This window comes from Acartia tonsa, chromosome 5 (genome assembly GCF_053477335.1).
Source record: "Acartia tonsa isolate MP-2025a chromosome 5, ASM5347733v1, whole genome shotgun sequence".
NCBI classification, from domain to species: Eukaryota; Metazoa; Arthropoda; class Copepoda; order Calanoida; family Acartiidae; genus Acartia; species Acartia tonsa.
In genome coordinates this window covers 18,844,251-18,865,801 of record NC_137264.1, presented here as the reverse complement: position 1 = coordinate 18,865,801, position 21,551 = coordinate 18,844,251, and the positions used below count along the sequence as shown (strand labels likewise).

The following is a 21,551-nucleotide window of genomic DNA, read 5'->3' as shown; positions in this document are numbered from 1 at the left end:
TTTCCATTTTTCCGCATTTTTTGGAGTCTAAGGATCCGGATCCGAAACCCTGATAAAAACAGTAACAATATACATGACAAACTAACAATATTTATCTGAGCTTGATCTTTAAATCATTTTAGTGGCGATTCAGATCGGGGCGCGCCAAATCACCCCTAAAATGATTTAAAGATCAAGCTCTGGACACATAGAATAATCTTCAAAACAATTTGTAAGAAAATCCGTTAATAAAAAAACAACAAAAATACTCAAGAATTGAATACTGATTGATTTTGTTGTAACATGGATTGCATCATACCAAATAATTTGCCCATGTCAGCCATGTTAAAGTTGTTCATATTATTCATGTTGCTGGGCATACTGTTTGGTGCATGATCCAAGCTGCTGGCTGCTTCTTTGGAATATCCTGTCGAGCTATGCTGAGGTGCCTTAAATAAATCAAGATTAGTTTTCTTGAAAAGTAATGTCGTTTAGAATTGAAAAAAAGATTCCTGTTCTTTCGTGTAGTGTAGATATACGAACCACATAGGGCGATTTTAAAAGTATTGCTGCATGGTACAAGTTAGGGACAAAGGGGACTATTCACGAACGAAAGCAAGTGATTTTAAGCACCATCCAGCATTGAATCTGAGTATTTTTTTTTGTGAATGTACGAGGTGTATGATTAATACAATTATATCGACTAAAAAACATTAACCTAGAATATTCAATAAAAAATACTCAGGTTCACTTGCTCTGGTTCGTTAAAATCACTTTCATTTTGGTTCGTTTATAAAAACAAAAAGATACTTATCAATCTAAAATCTAGAACAATAATAATAAATAAATACCTTAAAACCTGGCAATTCTTTGGTCTGCATTAATATATCTGGATTCTTATTAAGTATTTCTAAAATATATTCTTGTACTTCCTCTTGTTTTCCTCGCAATGATGGATCCTAGACATTTACACAAATTTACTTAATGATTAAACAATAAAAATTACTGTATTATAACGTTGATGATTAATACTTCGTTTCAGGTTCTCAAGTCGCAATAAATTATTGCTGGAATCAAGTAGGTATTTAAAAAACAGTGAGGCTGCTATCGGCTAGACAGATATGTTATGTTTATTGTTCAAACATCACAAACTGGCAAAAGAAGACCTATATGAAATAGCTAATACTCAATAATGCACGGCACACATGAATGCGCAAATAAGACTTAATTTAACGCGCGCTTTCTTTAAACAAGAGCTACATGGGCACCATTATTGGCTATTTTTAGATTATTTGTCAGCCTTCTTTTGCCGGTTTTAACGATTTGTATTCAGCCGTCTGGCCGCTAGCTGCCATTAGTGTTCATAATTTTGTTAATCAAATTTGATAAAAACGGCTCTCCTTTCATAATTTGTAGCAATGACAGGATTAAGATTTCCTGTAGAAAAATGAAAAGGATGCTTGTCACTCTTGGTTTGACCACTTCCACCCCCCCCCCCCCACCCCCCCATCTACTTGAAATGAAACTAGGATTGAAGCTCACTTTTTAAAACTAGTCCATATTTTGATTGCAATTAGCTTGTAAAATCAATAACGACAGGTTATCCCCCCGCCCGAGGGGGGGGGGGGGGTAAGTTTATATTATAAATAAATTATTACCTTATTTGGAGCACAGGGAGGTACAAGTAAATGAGCAGGTACTTTAGAGCCATATTCTTCCTAGTAATTAAATATTATGTTTTACATTTAAAAGGTTGATAAGAACTTGAGTTTATCACTAAAGACGAAGTTTAAAACACTAAAACTTATTTTTGGCTTAGTAGTAAACATTACATATATTTCATGAAAATTTAGCTTATACAACGAGCAAACGAATTTGTTTCAAATTATGATATAAACACAGTGGTCCTCAAGGCAAAAGGAGTTTGACAAAACCTACCATAAAAACGGACTATATGGCCATAAAATATACACATTGGAGGGCCAGGAACTAATTTTCTTAAAATCATAGCTGTTCCTTCTTGGGGTTTATTCCATTTTAAAGTTAACAGACCAAATTCCCTAAAAAATCAAGGTTGTTTGTCGCGATTTTGTTGCTTTGGATTCAAACCTTTATTACTTTGGCTGTATGAAAGACTCATGAAAGCTAAACCTACCATTGGAAAGCCTATTGAATGACAATTTCAGACATAGCTTTAAATTTTTTGTAGCTTTCTTACTTTTTGCTCTACAAGGAAAATTGTAACCAAAGGAAGAAAATTTATTGATAAATCTATTCTCAGAAAGGCTTTCACTAGGGTATTTTGATGTAATTTTTCAGGATTTTTCTTATGTTTAGTGATTCTTTTGATGACAAATGCAAAAAATACACTTTCATACATTTAATTTGGTATATTTGCATTTTTTCTACCTTGTGCCAAAAATTTTTTATAAAAATTATAAGTTGGTGTATATTTTTTTGTCCAAAATTGTACATAAATTTCAGGAATAAATATTAAGAACCATCAATTGCTACATTTTACATGTGTAGTTTTAAATTTCCTATATTTATGGTTGTGTAGGAGCCTCAAAAATGCTAAACCTACCATTGTAAAGCATGTTGAACACTTTATCCAAATAAATCTACGACTTTAAAAAAAAAATTGACTTAAAAGGCTTGCACAGGATTTATGTTAGGTGTAATAAATTTCACCAAAAATGTTTTCTTTCCTACAAAATTTAGAGTAGAAGGGAGGTTACAAAGCAGTAATAGTTATCACATGTCCTGTTTTAACACTAATCTATTGAGGGGGTGTACCCCCCCCCCCAAAAAAAAATGGTGCAGGGCTTAGGTGCCCCCCCCCTTTCCCCCCCCTAAAAAGGGAGGGGGGTAACATTTTGATAGTTGAAAATAATGCAAAATTTAAAAATTAAAAAAAATATTTTTTTTCAAAACTCAACAAGATATAACATACCCCCCCCCCTGGCCTAGATATACCACACTTTTCTAAGATCTTGCCAGATCAAGTATCAACTGTGGGGAATACCAAAGGATGACTCCATGCAAAATTTGAGCCGGATCCGGCCAAAACCGGCCGGGATTTTTATAAAAAACCGGTTTTTTCCGGTTTTTAGGGGGTATCTGTAAATCATGCCCCCTCCTGGGTACGCCCCAATGATGATTTTTGCTTTAAGGTCTGATCTGAATTCCTCAACACTAGATATGACCCCTGGAGTTGAAAAAATGGTTAAAATCCGGTCTTTTGACCGGTTTCCGGCCATTTCCGGCCCCAATAAAAAATTTTAAAAATCAAAATTTCATCTAAAATTTAAAAAAATATGCTTTAAATTACATTTTTCATCAATAATTTTTCAAAGACCAAAAACCTTAGGTAATGAAGATAATTTTAGCAACTTAAAATGTGAAAAAAGGTTGAAAATTGACAAACTTGTGTCAATTTGAAAAATGTTGGTAAATCCTAAAAATTTGACGGATTTATACATACGTTAGAATTTAGGTTGACTATGGTCTTTAAGACACGCCATATCCAACAAAATTGCAATGAGAGGGTCTAAATGTTTTTCTGAACCAAAATTCTACATACCCTGGCGGTTCCAGGGATATATCATTAAGGCCGTACGGCTGGCCAGAAAGCTTTTAACAGGTGGCCGACTAAAAGCCGGATTTGATAGTTATCAACCGTAAAAAGTAGCGGTTTTCGTTTTTTTGGCCAAAACTCATGCAGGGAGTTGTTTTTTGGGATTGACACTCAAAAGCAAGTCTGTACAACTTTTTGGGGCGGACTTTTCTTTACTTATGCATTATCTGCAACGGGTGAACCGTTTGGCCGATACGCGCTGCCAAAGGCACGATTTTTGACGATTTTTCAAAAAATCTTGGTTTTTTGCCCCTTTAGGGGATGACGGAGCCGATTTAGCGACTTAGGACACTTCTTCATTAATGTTCAACTTTTTGAGGCGGACATTTCTATACTTATGTATCATACACCTCTGGCGGACCGTTTGGCCGTTATTTGTCGCCGAAATCGCGATTTTCGGCGATTTTGCCGTTCGCGAGGTTTTAACGACCATTTTTGAGGGGAAGGAGTCATCCAATCAAATAGCTTTGAAATACTTTTCATTTGCAAATTAAATTGGCTACATTTCATGTAAAGTAAATTTTTTTGTGCGTCCAACCAATTTTTGTTCCAGTTGAAATTTTAAAAATTATTACTTTTTAATTATAATTATTTTTTTCTTGTAATTTTAAAACTAATTAAACACTAATTGTTAGTACATCATAATTTTGATAATTAATTCCACATTTCAATCACTGATATTTGCTACTTGGTAATTTTTAATTTATCTTTTAATTATCTGATTAATCTCTAATGAGTATTACTTTGTAAATCTGAATACTTATTATTCATCTCTAGCAATTATTTATAAACTAAAAAGAAATAAAAATTACTATAAGATATGAATTAGGTTAGGTAATTCAATTGATAATCAAATAAAGTAATTTAGAAATGGTGATAGTTACTACATTATAAAAAAAAATTATAACAATATGAATAAGTATTGATCAATTAGTAATAGGATATTTTATGTGATTAATAATGATAAAATCATAAATAATAAGTAATAAAAAGATAATGATAATTAAAATGAGTTATTATTGATAGATTTAAAATAGGTTATGTAATATAATTTATTGATTGATTTGTAATAGGTTATATATGATAATTAATACTTATAATACTATAACTGAATAATAATAAGATAATCATAATTATTATGCATAAATATGGTAAGATAATATAATTCATAATTATAGTGTTATAATCAATAATAAGATAATTTGGAGCCTGCGGCTTAAAAAATTATTTCACCCAAACTTGTTTCTTGTGGGGGGTAAATACATTTCATGGGGTTGGTGTAATTAGTAATTACAAAAAAATTTACTTCACATGAAATGTAGCCAATTTAATTTGCAAATGAAAAGTATTTCAGAGTTATATTGATTGGATGACTCCTTACCCTCAAAAATGGTCGTTAAAACCTTGTGAACGGCAAAATCGCCGAAAATCGCGATTTCGGTGACGAATAACGGCCAAACGGTCCGCCAGAGGTGAATAATACATAAGTATAGAAATGTCCGCCTCAAAAAGTTGAACATTAATGAAGAAGTGTCCTAAGTCGCTAAATCGGCTCCGTCATCCCCTAAAGGGGCAAAAAAACAAGATTTTTTGAAAAATTGTCAAAAATCGTGCCTTTGGCAGCGTGTATCGGCCAAACGGTTCACCCGTGGCAGATAATGCGTAAGTAAAGAAAAGTCCGCTCCAAAAAGTTGTACAAACTTGCTTTTGTGTGTTAATCCCAAAAAAACAACTCCCTGCATGAGTTTTGGCCAAAAAAACGAAAACCGCTACTTTTTACGGTTGATAACTATCAAATCCGGCTTTTAGTCGGCCACCTGTTAAAAGCTTTCTGGCCAGCCGTACGGCCTTAATGATATATCCCTGGAACCGCCAGGGTATGTAGAATTTTGGTTCAGAAAAACATTTAGACCCTCTCATTGCAATTTTGTTGGATATGGCGTGTCTTAAAGACCATAGTCAACCTAAATTCTAACGTATGTATAAATCCGTCAAATTTTTAGGATTTACCAACATTTTTCAAATTGACACAAGTTTGTCAATTTTCAACCTTTTTTCACATTTTAAGTTGCTAAGATTATCTTCATTACCTAAGGTTTTTGGTTTTTGAAAAAATATTGATGAAAAATGTAATTTAAAGCATATTTTTTTTAATTTAAATGAAATTTTGATTTTAAAATTTTTTTTTTTTGGGCCGGAAATGGCCGGAAACCGGTCAAAAGACCGGATTTTAACCATTTTTTCAACTCTAGGGGTCATATCCAGTGTTGAGGAATTCAGATCAGACCTTAAAGCAAAAATCATCATTGGGGCGTACCCAGGAGGGGGCTTGATTTACAGATACCCCCTAAAAACCGGAAAAAACCGGTTTTTTATAAAAATCCCGGCCGGTTTTGGCCGGATCCGGCTCAAATTTTGCATGGAGTCATCCTTTGGTATTCCCCACAGTTGATACTTGATCTGGCAAGATCCCAGAAAAGTGTGGTATATCTACCCTGGCCCCCCTCCCGTACCCCATATCTATGGGGAATAATTCACAGTTGGGGGAGAGGGGGGGTGTAAAAATGTAAAAATGTTTGGACAATGTTTCAGTCAGGCCAGAAAGAAAACATTTGCTGAGAAATGCTTTAAGCCAGGTTTGATATCCTGGCTATCACCGAATCAAGGTGGACAAATAATGGAGAGTTTAAACATCATTCTGGCTTGAAAATACTTAACTCAGGCCATATGAATGAGAATCTAGGACATAAGCAAGGGGTGGCTCTTATGCTGACCAAGCAAGCAGAGCAGGCCATGATCAGTTGCCAACCCCATGGTCCAAGAATCATGGAGGCTTACTTCAAATCCTCAGATATAAACATCAATCTGAGAATTATAGTAGCATATGCTCTTACAGAACAAGCAGATACAGAGGTCAAAAACGAATTTCATGACCAGCTTGACTCTGTATTTAAGAATGGTCATAAAGAAAAGGACCTGACCATGCTCCTAGGAGATTTTAATGCTCAAGAGGGGAGTAATAATGAGAATTTAGAAGAAGTCATGGGCAAATATGGCCTAGGCTTAAGTAATGGCAAGGAAAATGACAATGGTAATAGACTTGTAAGTTTTTGTACTGAAAACAAACTTGTCATTGGTGGAACCATCTTTAAACACAAGAAGATTCAAGAGGAAGATGGAGTTGAAGATATTGGGCAAAGTATCAAAAAAGTTTATAATGATACTAGCCAAGAATAATTAAGTTTCAAAAAGGCTAACCAAAAGCCGTGGATCACTAAAAGATCCATTGATCTCATGGATCAAAGAAGAGATGTAAGACAAAAGACACTTTCTAGAAACTCTCCAGAAGATAAAGACCTGTATAAGATGCTCAGCAGGGAAATCCAAAGAAGTGTCAGAATTGACAAAAAAGAACACTTGGAAAACCTTGCTATGCAAGCAGAAAATGCTGCTAATCAAAATAGAATGAAAGATGTCTATGAGATTACTAAGAGCATTGCGGGTAAAGTACACAAATCAGGATCACACATCAGGGACAAGGATGGTTCACTCCTTAAAACTGATGAAGATATTCCAAATAGATGGGCAGAGCACTTCACTGAACTGCTAAATCTTCCAGTTCCAGAGGAAGAAACTGATATTCCACCCTCAGATGCACTTGTCATTGACTGTCAAGCGCCAAATCTATTGGAAATCAAAGAGGCCATTAAAAATTTGAAAAATAACAAGGCCACTGGACCTGATAACATACCAGCTGAGGTCATAAAAGCAGACCTAGATACATCAGCTGAGGCATTCCTACCTTTGATCACAAAGATGTGGAATGATGAGTTATGCCCAGAGGACTGGAAGAATGGACATATCTAATTACTAGCCAAAAAAGGACACTTGACCCAATGTGGAAACTACAGAGGGAAAATGCTTCTTTCAGTACCTAGCCCTATCCTTAGTAAGATTCTTCTTAATAGAATCAAGAAAAAGGTTAATGAAAAGCTAAGACCTAATCAGGCTGGATTTAGACTAAACCGTTCCAATATTGATCAGGTAACCTCTCTAAGAATCATCATAGAGCAATCCAAGGAATGGAACTCTGAGCTCTTTGTAAACTTCATTGACTACAAAAAAGCATTTGATTCTTTAGACAGAAGATCTCTCTGGAAAATCTGCCAACACTATGGCATTCCAGAAAAGATAATCAATATCATTAAAGCTATCTTTCATAAAGGAGGTGGAAATGTAATGTATAAAGGTAAACTATCAACCTTTTTTGAGATTGTAACAGGCGTCAGACAAGGATGCCTTCTTTCTCCCTTCCTTTTCCTCCTTGCCATTGACTGGATCATGAAGAACTGTGAAAGTAATGATGGCATTTACTGGGAGCTATTTGGCAATCCAAAATATTTGGGAGTTTTGGACTTTGCTGATGATATTGCTTTGTTAACAAGCAATAGAAGTCAAATGCAAAGAAGGACTAACATGATAGCTGAAACTTCCAAGAAAATTGATTAGAAATTAATGTTCCTAAAACCAAAATACTCAAATTAAATGCAAATTCCCAAGAACCAATTACTATTGGAGACCAAATTCTTGAGGATGTAGATTGTTTTGAGTATCTTGGAAATTGATGAAGCTGGAGGCACTTTAACAGATGTTAAAGCTAGAATTAACAAATCTAGGACAGCCTTTGCCAGCCTGAACAAAATTTGGAATTCCAACAACATCTCCATAAAGACCAAGTTAAGATGTTCTCTCTGTTTTGCTGTATGGGGCTGAAACTTGGTTCCTAAACACAGCAGTGGTCTCCAAGCTACAGACATATATCAATAAATGTCTCAGGAGAATCCACTAGATCTTTTGGCCAAATAAGATCCCAAATGCTGAGCTTCTAGAGCGCAGTGACATGTCAGACATTAAACTGACAATAAAACAGAGGAAATGGTGATGGTTGGGGCACACACTAAGGAAAGGGCATGATGATATATCCAGGCCTTGACTTGGAACCCCCAAATAGGAAAGAGGAAACCAGATAGACCAAAAACAACCTGGAGGAGGGAACACTTAAAGGGAGTGTAATGGTAAAAATTTCTCATCATATTATCAAATCTTAACATTTTCTAAGCACCTTTCAATAAACTGATCAACTAAAAACCTCGTATTAACAAAAATATCAAGGATTTAAGCCTTGATTTTTTGGTATTTTGGGAGGGAAAACTGGAAAAACAGGGAAAATCTGAACTTTTTTCTTTATTAAAATGTTTGTAGGGATATTTAACTTGTCACATATAGTTTAAACTATTTACTTACTGTTAAGCATTTATTTTATGACATAAAATTGTTAATTCATGCCCTAATAACGTAGAAATAAAGTAATAAAGATTTATTTTAAATTCGTATTATTGACAAAAAAATACCTCACTGTCTACAAAGGGTTGAATCTCAGAGATTATTTGAAGTGATAATATCCTTTTTTATTGTGTTGGACAATAAATAACCCACTTTGGAGAATTAGTTTACACTTTTATCAGACTGTTTATAAAGAAATATTGCATCTTTATTATTTACAAATTTTGTAATTAAAGGTGGGCGAGAGATGGGCCATCTAAAGTTAATTGGATACTAATAAAAAAACCTGTTTCTAGCTTTGTTATTGTATTTGGTTTTCAATAAAAAATATTGCTTATTTTATCAATTTCTAAGTAACTATACATTGGTTTAAAGCAAGGATTATGTTAAAGTTAGCTTAACTGTTAGGAAAAATCAAGAACTATGTGAAAAATTTTAATTTTAGCTATAATGGGAGAAAAAAATTTAATGCACATTTTATATAATACGTAAAATTTCTTCCTTTCCCTGTACCTTATAATAATCGTCGGAAAAAGCCATTTTTTAAGCAAACAAAAGCGAGTTTTGCTCTATCTGTGAGTTATTATGAATGAGATAATGTTAAGATTTGATATTAAGATGAGAAAAATTTACGTTTACAGTCCCTTTAAGTGAACTGAAAGATTTAAAAATTCCATCTTTCAGCATTGCCTCAAAACGTGCCCAAACAAAGGAAGATTGGAGAACCATTGTGCATAGCCTACGTTCTGCCGAGAACTAAAAGGCAATGATGATGACTCTTCATGCACTTTTTACACCTCCCCCTCTCCCCCAACTGTGAATTATTCCCCATAGATATGGGATAGGGGAGAGGGGCCAGGGGGGGGAGGGTATGTTGTATCTTGTTGAGTTTTGAAAAAAATATTTTTTTTATTTTTAAATTTTATCAAAATGTTACCCCCCTCCCTTTTTAGGGGGGGAAAGGGGGGGCACCTAAGCCCTGCACCATTTTTTTTTTTGGGGGGGGGGCACACCCCCCCCATAGATTGGTGTTGAAACAGGACATGTGATAACTATTACTGCTTTGTAACCTCCCTTCTACTCCAAATTTTGTAGGAAAGAAAACATTTTTGGTGAAATTTATTACACCTAACATAAATCCTGTGCAAGCCTTTTAGGTCAATTTTTTTTAAAGTCTTAGATTTATTTGGATAGAGTGTTCAACAAGCTTTACAATGGTAGGTTCAGCATTTTGGAGGCTCCTACACAACCATAAATATAGGAAATTTAAAACTACACATGTAAAATGTAGCAATTGATGGTTCTTAATATTTATTCCTGAAATTTATGTACAATTTTGGACAAAAAAATATACACCAACTTATAATTTTTAAAAAAAATTTTTGGCACAAGGTAGAAAAAATGCAAATATACCAAATTAAATGTATGAAAGTGTATTTTTTGCATTTGTCATCAAAAGAATCACTGAACATGAGAAAAATCCTGAAAAATTTATATCAAAATACCATAGTGAAAGCCTTTCTGGGAATAGATTTATCAGTACATTTTCTCCCTTTGGTTACAATTTTCCTTGTAGAGCAAAAAGTAAGAAAGCTACAAAAAATTTAAAGCTATGTCTGAAATTGTCATTCAATAGGCTTTCCAATGGTAGGTTTAGCTTTCATGAGTCTTTCATACAGCCAAAGTTATAAAGGTTTGAATCCAAAGCAACAAAATCGTGACAAACAACCTTGATTTTTTAGGGAATTTGGTCTGTTAACTTTGAAATGGAATAAACCCCAAGAAGGAACAGCTATGATCTTAAGAAAATTAGTTCCTGGCCCTCCAATGTGTAAATTTGATGGCCATATAGTCCGTTTTTATGGTAGGTTTTGTCAGACTTTTTTTGCCTTGAGGACCACTGTGTAAAACTTTTTAAAGTGATAAAAAATCCTTTCCAAAATTCAAATGGATTCCATCCTACTTACCAAAGCCTAACCACTGTGTGTGACTAATCTAACCTATCTAATGATAACTATAAATAGTTACATTTCACAATAAGATTCAAAAATGATAACACTTGCACTCAAATTCTTTTCATATAGTCTTTTTAAAAAATTAATCTTTTATTGTGATATTTTAGCTCATTAGTCCTTTTTAGCGTTTTGTCACGAATATTAAATTTATATATTTATTTAAAAGTTGACCTTGTAAATACCTCTTTCTATGAAACTAAATCTGAAGATTTTTCTAAATGTTCTTGATTACGTGAACTGTAATATAATAAAATAATCTCTAACTTTCTAAATCCTATATAACTAACCTTTAACAAAGCATCTCTATTGTTAACTAGGTACTGAATAGCTTTATCATACTCGGCTATCTCTACCTCTCGTCCATAATAAAGATCCTAAAATTCAATTTTGTAATTGGGACATGTTCAATGTTCATAATTGAATAAAAATGATAATATTAGAGGAGTAGGATGACCTAAAAATTTTGGTACAATAAGATATTTAAGTATTTTAGCAACGTAAAAACTAACTTTTAAACATGTATAACCAATACTAATTAAGATTAGCTGGTATCTTGAGGTCAATAGGATATAAACATTCCATTTTTGAAATTTTTAAAATGCAAACCACCCTTAACTCTCATTCATTAAAATTTAAGAGGGTTGGGAAAAAGGAGGAGGTGGGAGTTTCGTATGATAACTTATGCCAACGACAAAATATGGGAAATTACCTTGAATATCTTATACAGCTCGGCAGTTAAATCAAATGTTGGTCTTTCTGCTTTCTCTACCTTTCCTAAGGACAAAAAAATCATACATCATTTCAGTATATACATACAACCCTAGGATTATAAATGAATGTTTTGATATAATGTTACTTGTTAAAGAGAAATGGATATAAAGACGATTTGGACGTTGTTTTCTACTCCCTCTCCAAGTACAATGAATAGAAGTAGAATTAAAGTAAATAAGGATGAAAACATCCATAAGGAAAACTCATGGATGGGCGAAGAAAGTGATTCAAAGACCCGATGTGCAATTGTTTTAGGTCAAAAATATAAAAAAAATCATGGAACCTTTCAAATAGTTTAAATATTTAATTTATTTAAATTGGTAATCTGTGTATCATTATTTAGGATGTTCCATCAATATCGCCCATTGTCTTATCCCTTTAGATCCCTGAAATTATATAATAGATACAAGAAAAAAATCTGTCTACTTTAAATAGTAACCAAGAAAATCACATTTCTTCCATAGCGTTCGGACGGATGGCCGGACATAGAGTAGCTTCGCTAATCATAAACAGTCTCAAAATATGTCTTAGTGACAGTTTTATGATTTCTATCGTCCCTGAATGTCGACTGGAAATCTTTGAGTAGTTTCTGACTATGTATGATAAGGCGTCAGTTTCTGGCATGTTTTTGTGCTCCTGAGTAATATTAATGTTTACATTTTATTTCAGCAGTAACAAGGCCATTTACATCATAACACAAAAAGTTAAAATTGGAGGCAATAACATAACATATAATAAGTAAAGTTATTAATCTATTACATATTTAACAATGAACAATAAATTTTTTTGATACTAAAATATTCAATTTGCAGATTTATAGAATTATATTAAAACCTAAAGCTTTATAGAACACAGTTTGTATTTTTACATTGTTGGATTCATGACATCGTATATTGTAAAAAAAATAGAATATTATTAATGTTTGAAAAGTGATAAAATATTAAGTTGTTAATATTTTAGGTAAAGACAGATTCCAAGCAAGCTAAATGAAAGATATCAAATCAGTGTTCAATCTCAGTCAGATGATTTTTACAGATTCCAAGCTTATTATTTTATGTTGTAAAAATATAATTATATATTTGCTTCTTTTGTTGTTTATTCTATTTTTGTTATTCAAGAGGCATTTATATTCCAAAGAGATTAAAAACAGATTCTGGGCTTAAATCTATTCATGTGTAAAGATTCCAAGGTTCATTATTTTGTTTCAGAGTAGAGATGCGCGTGATGCTCGTTCTTGTTAAATTAATAGTTGGGACACCTGTCATTTGCACTGAGCTACTACCTAAAGGTACTTTTTACAAGAAGAGCAAAGCAATTTAAGTAAATTTTAAACATTACTTTAGAACTGTTAATTAAACGCACAGAGTATAAGAGACAAAAGATTATTTATTTAAAACCATATTTTCCCAACAATATTTAAGCATAAGAAAAAAAGTTTTAATTTTAGTTAATCAACATGGGATTAAATATAATCAAAAGTGTAAACTACATATTAGCCATGCTAGTTAACTAAATGTAAACAATTAAAATTCCTGTATTTCTCCTTGCAACACATAAACATCAAAGGTTCGGTTTTCTCTAAAGAAAAAGACTTGTTGAAAAAGATTGATATTTAAAAGTCTTACCCTATATATGGTTTAAGATATTTTTTTATTGTATTTTCTGTTCCAAACGCAAAAATAGTGTAAGTAGTTAGTAGATAGGTATGCAATTAAAATCCCTAAACCAAAAAAAATCTTTCACAGATATGTTGTAAATACCAGCCAAAAAATGACACCCTTATCGTATTTTTTAAAAAATATTGTTTTTTATTGTTGATTTTACTCATGAATATGGCTTGTCCTTGATGTTTTGTAAAAAATAATGTCTTACTTGCTGTCTGCATTTATGACAATGGCAAATGTTCCCTTCCTCACAGAGATGTTGCACAGTAAATGTACTAATATTCAAATATAAACTATAATATATTATAACACCTGCCAATAAAACAGACTTGGTCAATAAATGATCCCTTGGAATGAAATTTAAAGATTTTGATTGAATCATATAATACTTAGGTAGATTGTTTCAAAAACAAGATGTATAAAAAATACAAACAGACAAGATGAAAATCAATTAAAATCCTTCAAAATTTCCCCTTATATTTTGTTTAGTTTTGAAAAATAAAACTGTAAAATCATGACAACATCCTTAAAAGCTTAAAATTGAACTATTTGTAATAAAAAAATAACAATAGACAATTAAAGCTTGAACCACATTAAACTATAAATGTGAGTAGACAAAAAAAAAGGAAGACTTGAATCTTCTAGGTAATGATTTTCCATTTTTACAAAATATTATGGTTGACCTAGAGTGATATCTGGATTTGGGTAGAGAATATCAACTTTTAGTCCCTTTGTTGTTAACCTTTCTGAAAATAGGAAATTTAATTTAATTTTTCATATTACCTAATTACCTACATAATTCCAATTGATATAGAACGATAACATCAAAAACAATATGATATTAATCATATAATTTGAATTTAAAGCCTGTTTCATCAAAACAAATGGTGACATTTAAGTTAAACAATTGTCAACAATTATTTAACTTCTTTGTTTAAAATTTATAGATTTGTATTTCCAATACCTTCAAAAGAAAAATTAACAACATTTAATAGAAAACACAAAAGAAGTAAAATTCCTATATACCGCTAAACCAACATATAAATATAACAAGGATGACAACATCCATAAAAGCGAAGCTCTGAAACGGTAGGACAAACGGACATTAACACTTGTATAATGTCAGAACTGAATAATCAGAATGCGAATGTATAAGAGTCAAAGCAAAATTGTAAGTAAATTTGTTGAAAAACTGCTTGATACAGGATAATGTTTATGGACATACTTACATTTTTAGGACTTGATTACAGAGTTGCTTCGCTTATAATATTGTACTTTGTTGTCCCAGGAATCAGTATACCAAAAATAAGACAAATCGGATAATTAGGTCACATACAAATTTGTTGTTAAAAATGTAAAAAAAATCAACATGTTTAAAATAGACGTACGGACATTCTGGTAATGATTATAGAGTTGCTACGCTTTCTAACTCGTACCTAACTATTATAGGAATCACCATGCAAAATTTGAAATCGATAGGACAATTCTAACATGCCTAAATTAACGAAAAAAGCTATTTAAAAAAGTAAAAAAATCAACATGTTTAAAATGGACGTACGGACATTTTGGTAATGATTACAGAGTTGCTACGCTTTCTAAATCGTACCTAACTACTAAAGAAATCACCATGCAAAATTTGAAATCGATAGGACAATTCTAACATGTCTAAATTAACGAAAAAAGCTATCCGTTACGTACGGACGGACGTACGGACGGACCGACCCTAATTATAGAAAAGCTTCGCTTTTAAAAATACTTTATGATTACCTTCAATCCATTCAGCATACTTTGTATATTTTTCTTTGAAACAAACAATCTCCACATCATTTGCTTCTACCAGATTTCTGAAACAAATTAAATGTATTTACATTACGTTTTTCATTTGATAATGCATGTAGATCAATGCTTAATTTTTTTCAAGTCGGTCCTCAAAGTTATATGGTAAATTTCCATAGTACTTAGAAGGAATATCAACGTTAAAAATCCTAAATAAAGTAGCTGCGCCGCTAAACAGAGCAAAAATCATTTATGTTTTAAAGATTTACCTATTGAAAGAATATTTTTTAAAAGCAAAAACTGAAACTTACGAGGCAGCTGACGCATTTTTCAATCTAGAGTTATTCTGGTTTCCTTTCCTCCCCTCTGGAGATTTCTGTCTTTTATCTGTCCACCTGTCCCCTCTATCCGAAGAGAGATTACGCTTGTTAGAAGGGTTCTCCCACTTATCATTGGATTCATTTCTTCTGTCTCTGTTTGTTGATGGATTAATGAATGATGTATCCCTACATTGGTTCAAATTTTGAGTCATTTAAAAAAATTTATGCTTTAGCCTTAAATAAACTTTGAAAATGTAAATTTTTGTTTTTGCCTCTTTTTTTGTTAGTCAAAATAGGGAAAGAACAAAATACAAATAAAGCAATGGGTGATGGTATGGCAAAATAAACATTCTTTTAAAATAAAAGGGGGGGGGGTCCGTAATGACATCTATTCGTAAACCGTGAGCAAAATGGTCTAAATATTTAGCTAGACCCTTCAAACTTGGTATATAAGCCTAGTCTTATAGGTATTACATCTAAATGGCAAAAAAATCCAAAATTTTTTATTCTAGGGTTAGGTTAGGTAAGAAAAACCCTGCGGAAATGGGGTTTTTAGGCTTTTTTTGGTCTATTTTGATGTGGAAACTTACCTTAAATTGTTTTTTCTTAGGGTTTTAACTTAAATACACTGTGTCTATTCATATGGATATTATTTAAGATGATTCAGCAAGTCTTGCACCGACCCCAGGGGGCTAGGTGGGTGGCCCGCAGGGGTTAAGTGCATTTTTCCCAATATATATGTTGTGATACATCAAATTATAGATTTTTTAGGTCAAGGAACTCAAATTCAGAGCAAAAATAAGCATTAGACTTATCTGAAGCTAGCCCCTGCGGGCTAGGTTGGTGGCCCGCAGGGATTAAGTGCATTTTTTCCAATATATATCTTGTTATATATCAAAATATAGGTTTTTTAGGTCAAGAAACTCAAATTTTCAGCGAAAATTAGCATTAGACTAACCTGAAGCTAACCCCCCCGGGCTAGGTTGGTTTTCTGCAGGGCTTAAGAGCATTTACCTAACCTAACCTAGAAACTTACTTATATTTTTACAGGTTTTTCTTGAATAAACTGTGTCTATTAATGAGGACTTTATTTAAGATAATCCAGCAAGTCGGGGACTGACCCCAGCGGGCTAGGTGGGTGGCCTGCAGGGGTTAAGTGCATTGTTCCCAATATATATGTTGTGATACATCAAATTATAAGTTTTTTGGGTCAGTAACTCAAATTCAGAGCTAGAATTAGCATAAGATTAATCTGAAGCTAGCCCCAGCGGGCTGGGTCGGTGGCCCGCAGGGGTTAAATGCATTATTTTCCAATATATACCTTGTTATATTAAAATATAGGTTTTTAAGGTCAAGAAACTCAAATTTAGAGCTAAAATTGGCATAAGACTTACCTGAAGCTACCCCCCGCGGGCTAGGTAGATTTTCCGCAGGGCTTATGTGCATTTTACCTAACCTAACCTAGAAACTTACTTATTCTTTTGGTTTTTTCCTTGAATAAACTGTGTCTATTAATGAGGACATTATTTTAGATATTCCAGCAAGTTGGGGACCGACCCCAGTGGGCTAGGTGGGTGGCCCACAGGGGTGTAGTGCATTTTTTCTAAAGTATGTGTTGTCATACATCAAATTATACCTGGGTCAAGAAACTCAATTTTTTTTATCTCAAATCATCGGAATCTGAAAAATCTTATTTTAGCTTCTTGACCTAACTAAAACTGTAGTTTGATGCAGTAAATACTTTTGAAAAATTTTAATTAACCCCCTGCGGGCCTTTCTTCTAGCCTCCTTGGGCCAGCCTCCTGCATGAAGAATCTTTTAAATGATGGCTTTAGGAATAAACACTGTGTATATAAGTAAAACCTAGCCCGCCTGGGTCAGTCCCCGACTTGCTGGATCATCTTAAATAATGTTCTCATGAATAGACACAGTTTATTCAATTAAAAAACCTTTAAAAAAGTAAGATTCTAGGTTAGGTTAGGTAAAATGAATTTAAGCCTTGTAGGCAACCCCCCTAGCCCGCAGGGGCTAGCTTCAGATTAGTCTGATTCTATTATTAGCTCTAAATTTGAATTTCTGGACCTAAAAAACCTATAATTTTATGTATGACAACACATACTTTTTAAAAATGCACTTAACCCCTGCGGGCCACCCACTTAGCCTGCTGGGGTCGGTCCCCGACTTGTTTGATCATCTTAAATAATGTTCTCATAAATAGACACAGTTTATTCCAGAAAAAAACCTAAAAAAACAAGTAAGGTTCTAGGTTAGGTTAGGTAAAATGCACTTAAGACTTGCAGGCAACCCACCTAGCCAAAGACCTAGCATCAGATTAGTCTGATGCTTTTATTAGCTGTAAGACCTAAAAAACCTATAATTTGATGTAAGACAACACATACTTTAAAAAAAAATGCATTTAACCCCTGCGGGCCACCGACCTAGCCCGCTGGGGCTAGCTTCAGATTAATCTTATGCTAATTCTAGCTCTGAATTTGAGTTACTGACCTAAAAAACTTATAATTTGATGTATCACAACATATATATTGGGAGAAATGCACTTAACCCATGCGGGCCACCCACCTAGCCCGCTGGGGTCAGTCCCCGACTTGCTGGATCATCTTAAATAAAGTCCTCATTAATAGACACAGTTTATTCAAGAAAAAAACCTGTGAAAATATAAGTAAGTTTCTAGGTTAGGTTAGGTAAATGTCTTAAGCGCTGCAGAAAACCAACCTAGCCCGGGGGGGGTTAGCTTCAGGTTAGTTGAATGCTAATTTTCGCTGAGAATTTGAGTTTCTTGACCTAAAAAACCTATATTTTGATATATAACAAGATATATATTGGAAAAAAATGGACTTAACCCCTTCAGGCCACCAACCTAGCCCGCTGGGGCTAGCTTCAGATTAGTCTAATGCTTATTTTAGCTCTGAATTTGAGTTCCTTGACCTAAAAAACCTATAATTTGATGTATCACAACATATATATTGGGAAAAATGCACTTAACCCCTGCGGGCCACCCACCTAGCCCCCTGGGGTCGGTGCAAGACTTGTTGAATCATCTTAATTAATGTCCATATGAATAGACACAGTGTATTTAAGTTAAAACCCTAAGAAAAAACAATTTAAGGTAAGTTTCCACATCAAAATAGACCAAAAAAAGCCTAAAAACCCCATTTCCGCAGGGTTTTTCTTACCTAACCTAACCTTAAAATAAAAATTTTTGGATTTTTTTGCCATTTAGATGTAATACCTATAGGACTAGGCTTATATACCAAGTTTGAAGGGTCTAGCTAAATATTTAGACCATTTTGCTCACGAATTACGAATAGATGTCATTACGGACCCCCCCCCCTTTAATAAACGATCAGTCATTTAAGAAATGTTAACATTTAAAACGAAAATTGCACCATTCCTTGGCGGATTTTCTTTGGGAGGAGGAGGAGGTGGGATGGCAGCAGATTGTTCTGTTTGTTGACCTCCATTTGTATTGTTATACCAATCGTTATAATCATTGTATGTGCTGAAATTTTCTGCTTGCTCACCTTCCCAGTTTTGTTCATTCCCACCGCCATAATCCATGTTTTGGCCACTGGACTGTTGTGCTCCCCAAATATTTTGATTTTTGAATCCTCCAAGCTGTAGATACTTTTCGAGGGCTTGGTTTTTTTGTTTATGTATATCCTAAAAAAAATTTTCTTCTTTAATTTTGTGTTTTTAACTTAAAACAACCTGTAAAGTTTATGTGACATAAATATTAAATATCCTTCATTGAACTATAATTTTCTGTTAAAATGAAATAAACCTTTGAAGAAAAGAATTATTACTTTATAATGTAGATAGGTACTGAAATATTAAGTCTTAAATTAGTACACTTAAAAACACCAGAGAAAGTTAAAAATTCATTAACAGCTGCCTTATAGGTGCGGTATTTTTTAACTCACAAAAAGTAACTTGGTGATATTCCAACTGAGCTTCTTAATGCCTATGGGTGTCTGCGTAAAATGAGGTCAAATTCCTCTTGTCTAACAAAATATTAATAACATACTCGAAGCTTTCTGTGTAATATTATCAAAACCTGCTCTAAGAATAAAAAGTGTAATAACCCTAATTAATGGAAACCAATAACAAGACAAAGGTGGTGAGAGTTCGAGTTCAAGTCCCTATGTGGCAACTCGAATTTCTCAGTCGTTATACATTCACGCAGCTTCCCCTGATTGTGTAAGAAGGGAGATTATTGAGTGGTTTGGATACTTAATAGTCACGTACATAACATCTGTACAACCCTTATCCCAAGCTCCTTTGCGGAGAGCGTCATCCATTACGGTGACTTAATTTGGGACACCTGCCATACTCGGCGAGGGTGAGGTAATAACGAGTAGCTCCCTTGAGACAGCGGGTCAAGTCATAATGTACTTGAGCGTGGAGATTGAGCTAGGCCTAGTGGCTATAAAAAAGTGTCTCGTCCTTCTCCATGACTACTTAGGTCCAAACACTAAGAAACAATGGCTACACACACACACACACACACACACAATAACAAGGCAAAGGTCAACTTAAATCCCCACTACCGTATTGTTGCTCTTGGGTAGATACTAAAAAAATATTACCTTCTCCCTTTCCTTTGCAAATTGTATATTAATATATCTATTTTGATATTTGTACGTTCCGAAGGACAATACGGCAGTTTGAGCCAACTCATCCGTAGCGTACTGAAATTATAAGATCAATATTATGTTATGACCTAAGTTAACGGGTCTATTATAATAGACATATAATGTAAAAGTAAAAAAAGACCCGCGATCTTGGCTCAACACGCACTCGCTCGTCGTGGGGAGGTGATAGGTTCGAATCTCGGCTAAACACCGCGTCATAACTAAAGACGTTAAAAATTGTTCATACTGCTACTATGTCAGGTGCACAAAATTAATAATTGGAACTTGGAGAAGGGGGGATGCCTTGGCCAAAACAGGCGCAACTCATTACAATGCACAGTTAGGACTGTTCAGACAAAGCTCGTGCAATCAAAGGGTTGGTAGTCTGATGGGTGTTACTTAACCTAATACCCCGGGTGTTTGGACAGAAATTGAGACTTTTGGCTCCCCTTGGTAATCCTGGGTTGTTGGACCATCGCGTTTGAGTGTCATGGCAGCATCTCCGCCTGTATCAGGTAATTGACGAGGTAAAAGTAAAAATATGTCACTTCAAATCAAGTTGAAATACATACACAGTAAAAAAATAATTACCTCTAAGAACATAAATCCTTTTGCAGGAAATTCATTAATTTTAGCTATTTGACCGATTGCAGAAAACTCTTTAACTAAATCTAAACAAGTATTATAATTAAAATAGAATGCTGTTCAATTTTAAGATTTTTTTTGTATTAATTGATATCCACAAAGGCAGGATCAATTGAGTAATGCTTGCAAGGAAAGCTTCCATTGAGTCATTATCAGATTCTAAACAATTTTTGATAGGCCTGCTATGATACAATCGCCACTAGAGGAATTAACGATGTCCGACTTATTTGTCTGAATTTTATTTTTTTCAAAAATAGGTACGAACTAACGGTCAAATTAACCCAGTATCTACGTTAATAACCTCCTATGTCTGATAGAATGTCTAAACCGCTAAAGTAACTAACAGTCAATAAATTCCTACTTCTTTTATCAGGAAAAGCCGGTTCAATTCGATCCAGTAACATTAATACAAATAAAAAAAGCTTACCATCGTAATTCGAAACGTCCCTAGGAAGGTTTCCAACAAAAAGTCTCTTCTTCGAATACTGCAGGTTCTGATCCATTTTAACAAAGTCTGCAATGTATTATGTATATACTAATATATAAAGGTTATAAAGTAGATTTCAGGGAATGACAGACAGCATGCTCGACTAGATTAATGAGATTTAATTAAAATTTTATTTACTTCATACGATCTTGAATGGTGGTACTGAGGAATTAATTTTAAAATATAATTGCATTAAGTATCTTAAATGAGTTTGCACGTCACTATGGGTTAGAATTGAATCAAGACAAAAGTACGTGCCGAG

General features: G+C 33.7%; 1 protein-coding gene across 2 annotated transcripts; it reads right to left on the bottom strand.

Moving 5' to 3' along the window:
- Positions 1-65: 65 nt before the first annotated feature.
- Positions 66-21,338, bottom strand: LOC145318942 (uncharacterized). Of its 2 annotated transcripts, none has more exons than XM_080160675.1 (15): positions 21,230-21,338; positions 20,749-20,828; positions 20,113-20,214; positions 18,920-19,186; positions 15,497-15,660; positions 15,177-15,253; positions 14,093-14,155; positions 13,618-13,684; positions 13,281-13,323; positions 12,305-12,384; positions 11,684-11,750; positions 11,262-11,348; positions 1,638-1,697; positions 831-938; positions 66-428 (listed from the first exon to the last, which is right to left on the bottom strand). In XM_080160675.1, the coding sequence occupies exons 1-15, from the start codon at positions 21,303-21,305 to the stop codon at positions 249-251; spliced, it is 1,521 nt and encodes a 506-aa protein (XP_080016801.1). In that variant the 5' UTR covers positions 21,306-21,338; the 3' UTR covers positions 66-248. The 2 variants fall into 2 exon arrangements, with proteins under 2 accessions (XP_080016801.1, XP_080016800.1); XM_080160674.1 differs by having other exon boundaries at positions 67-428; positions 15,497-15,693.
- Between the last annotated feature and the right edge of the window lie 213 nt (positions 21,339-21,551).

Excerpts from the sequence above, each read along its gene's own strand:
- LOC145318942 (XM_080160674.1), bottom strand. The coding sequence starts at position 21,305 with ATGGATCAGAACCTGCAGTATTCGAAGAAGAGACTTTTTGTTGGAAAC. Across the intron at positions 20,829-21,229 it reads GGACGTTTCGAATTACGATG|ATTTAGTTAAAGAGTTTTCT; the intron begins GTAAGCTTTTTT and ends ATACTTGTTTAG. Across the intron at positions 20,215-20,748 it reads AAGGATTTATGTTCTTAGAG|TACGCTACGGATGAGTTGGC; the intron begins GTAATTATTTTT and ends TTATAATTTCAG.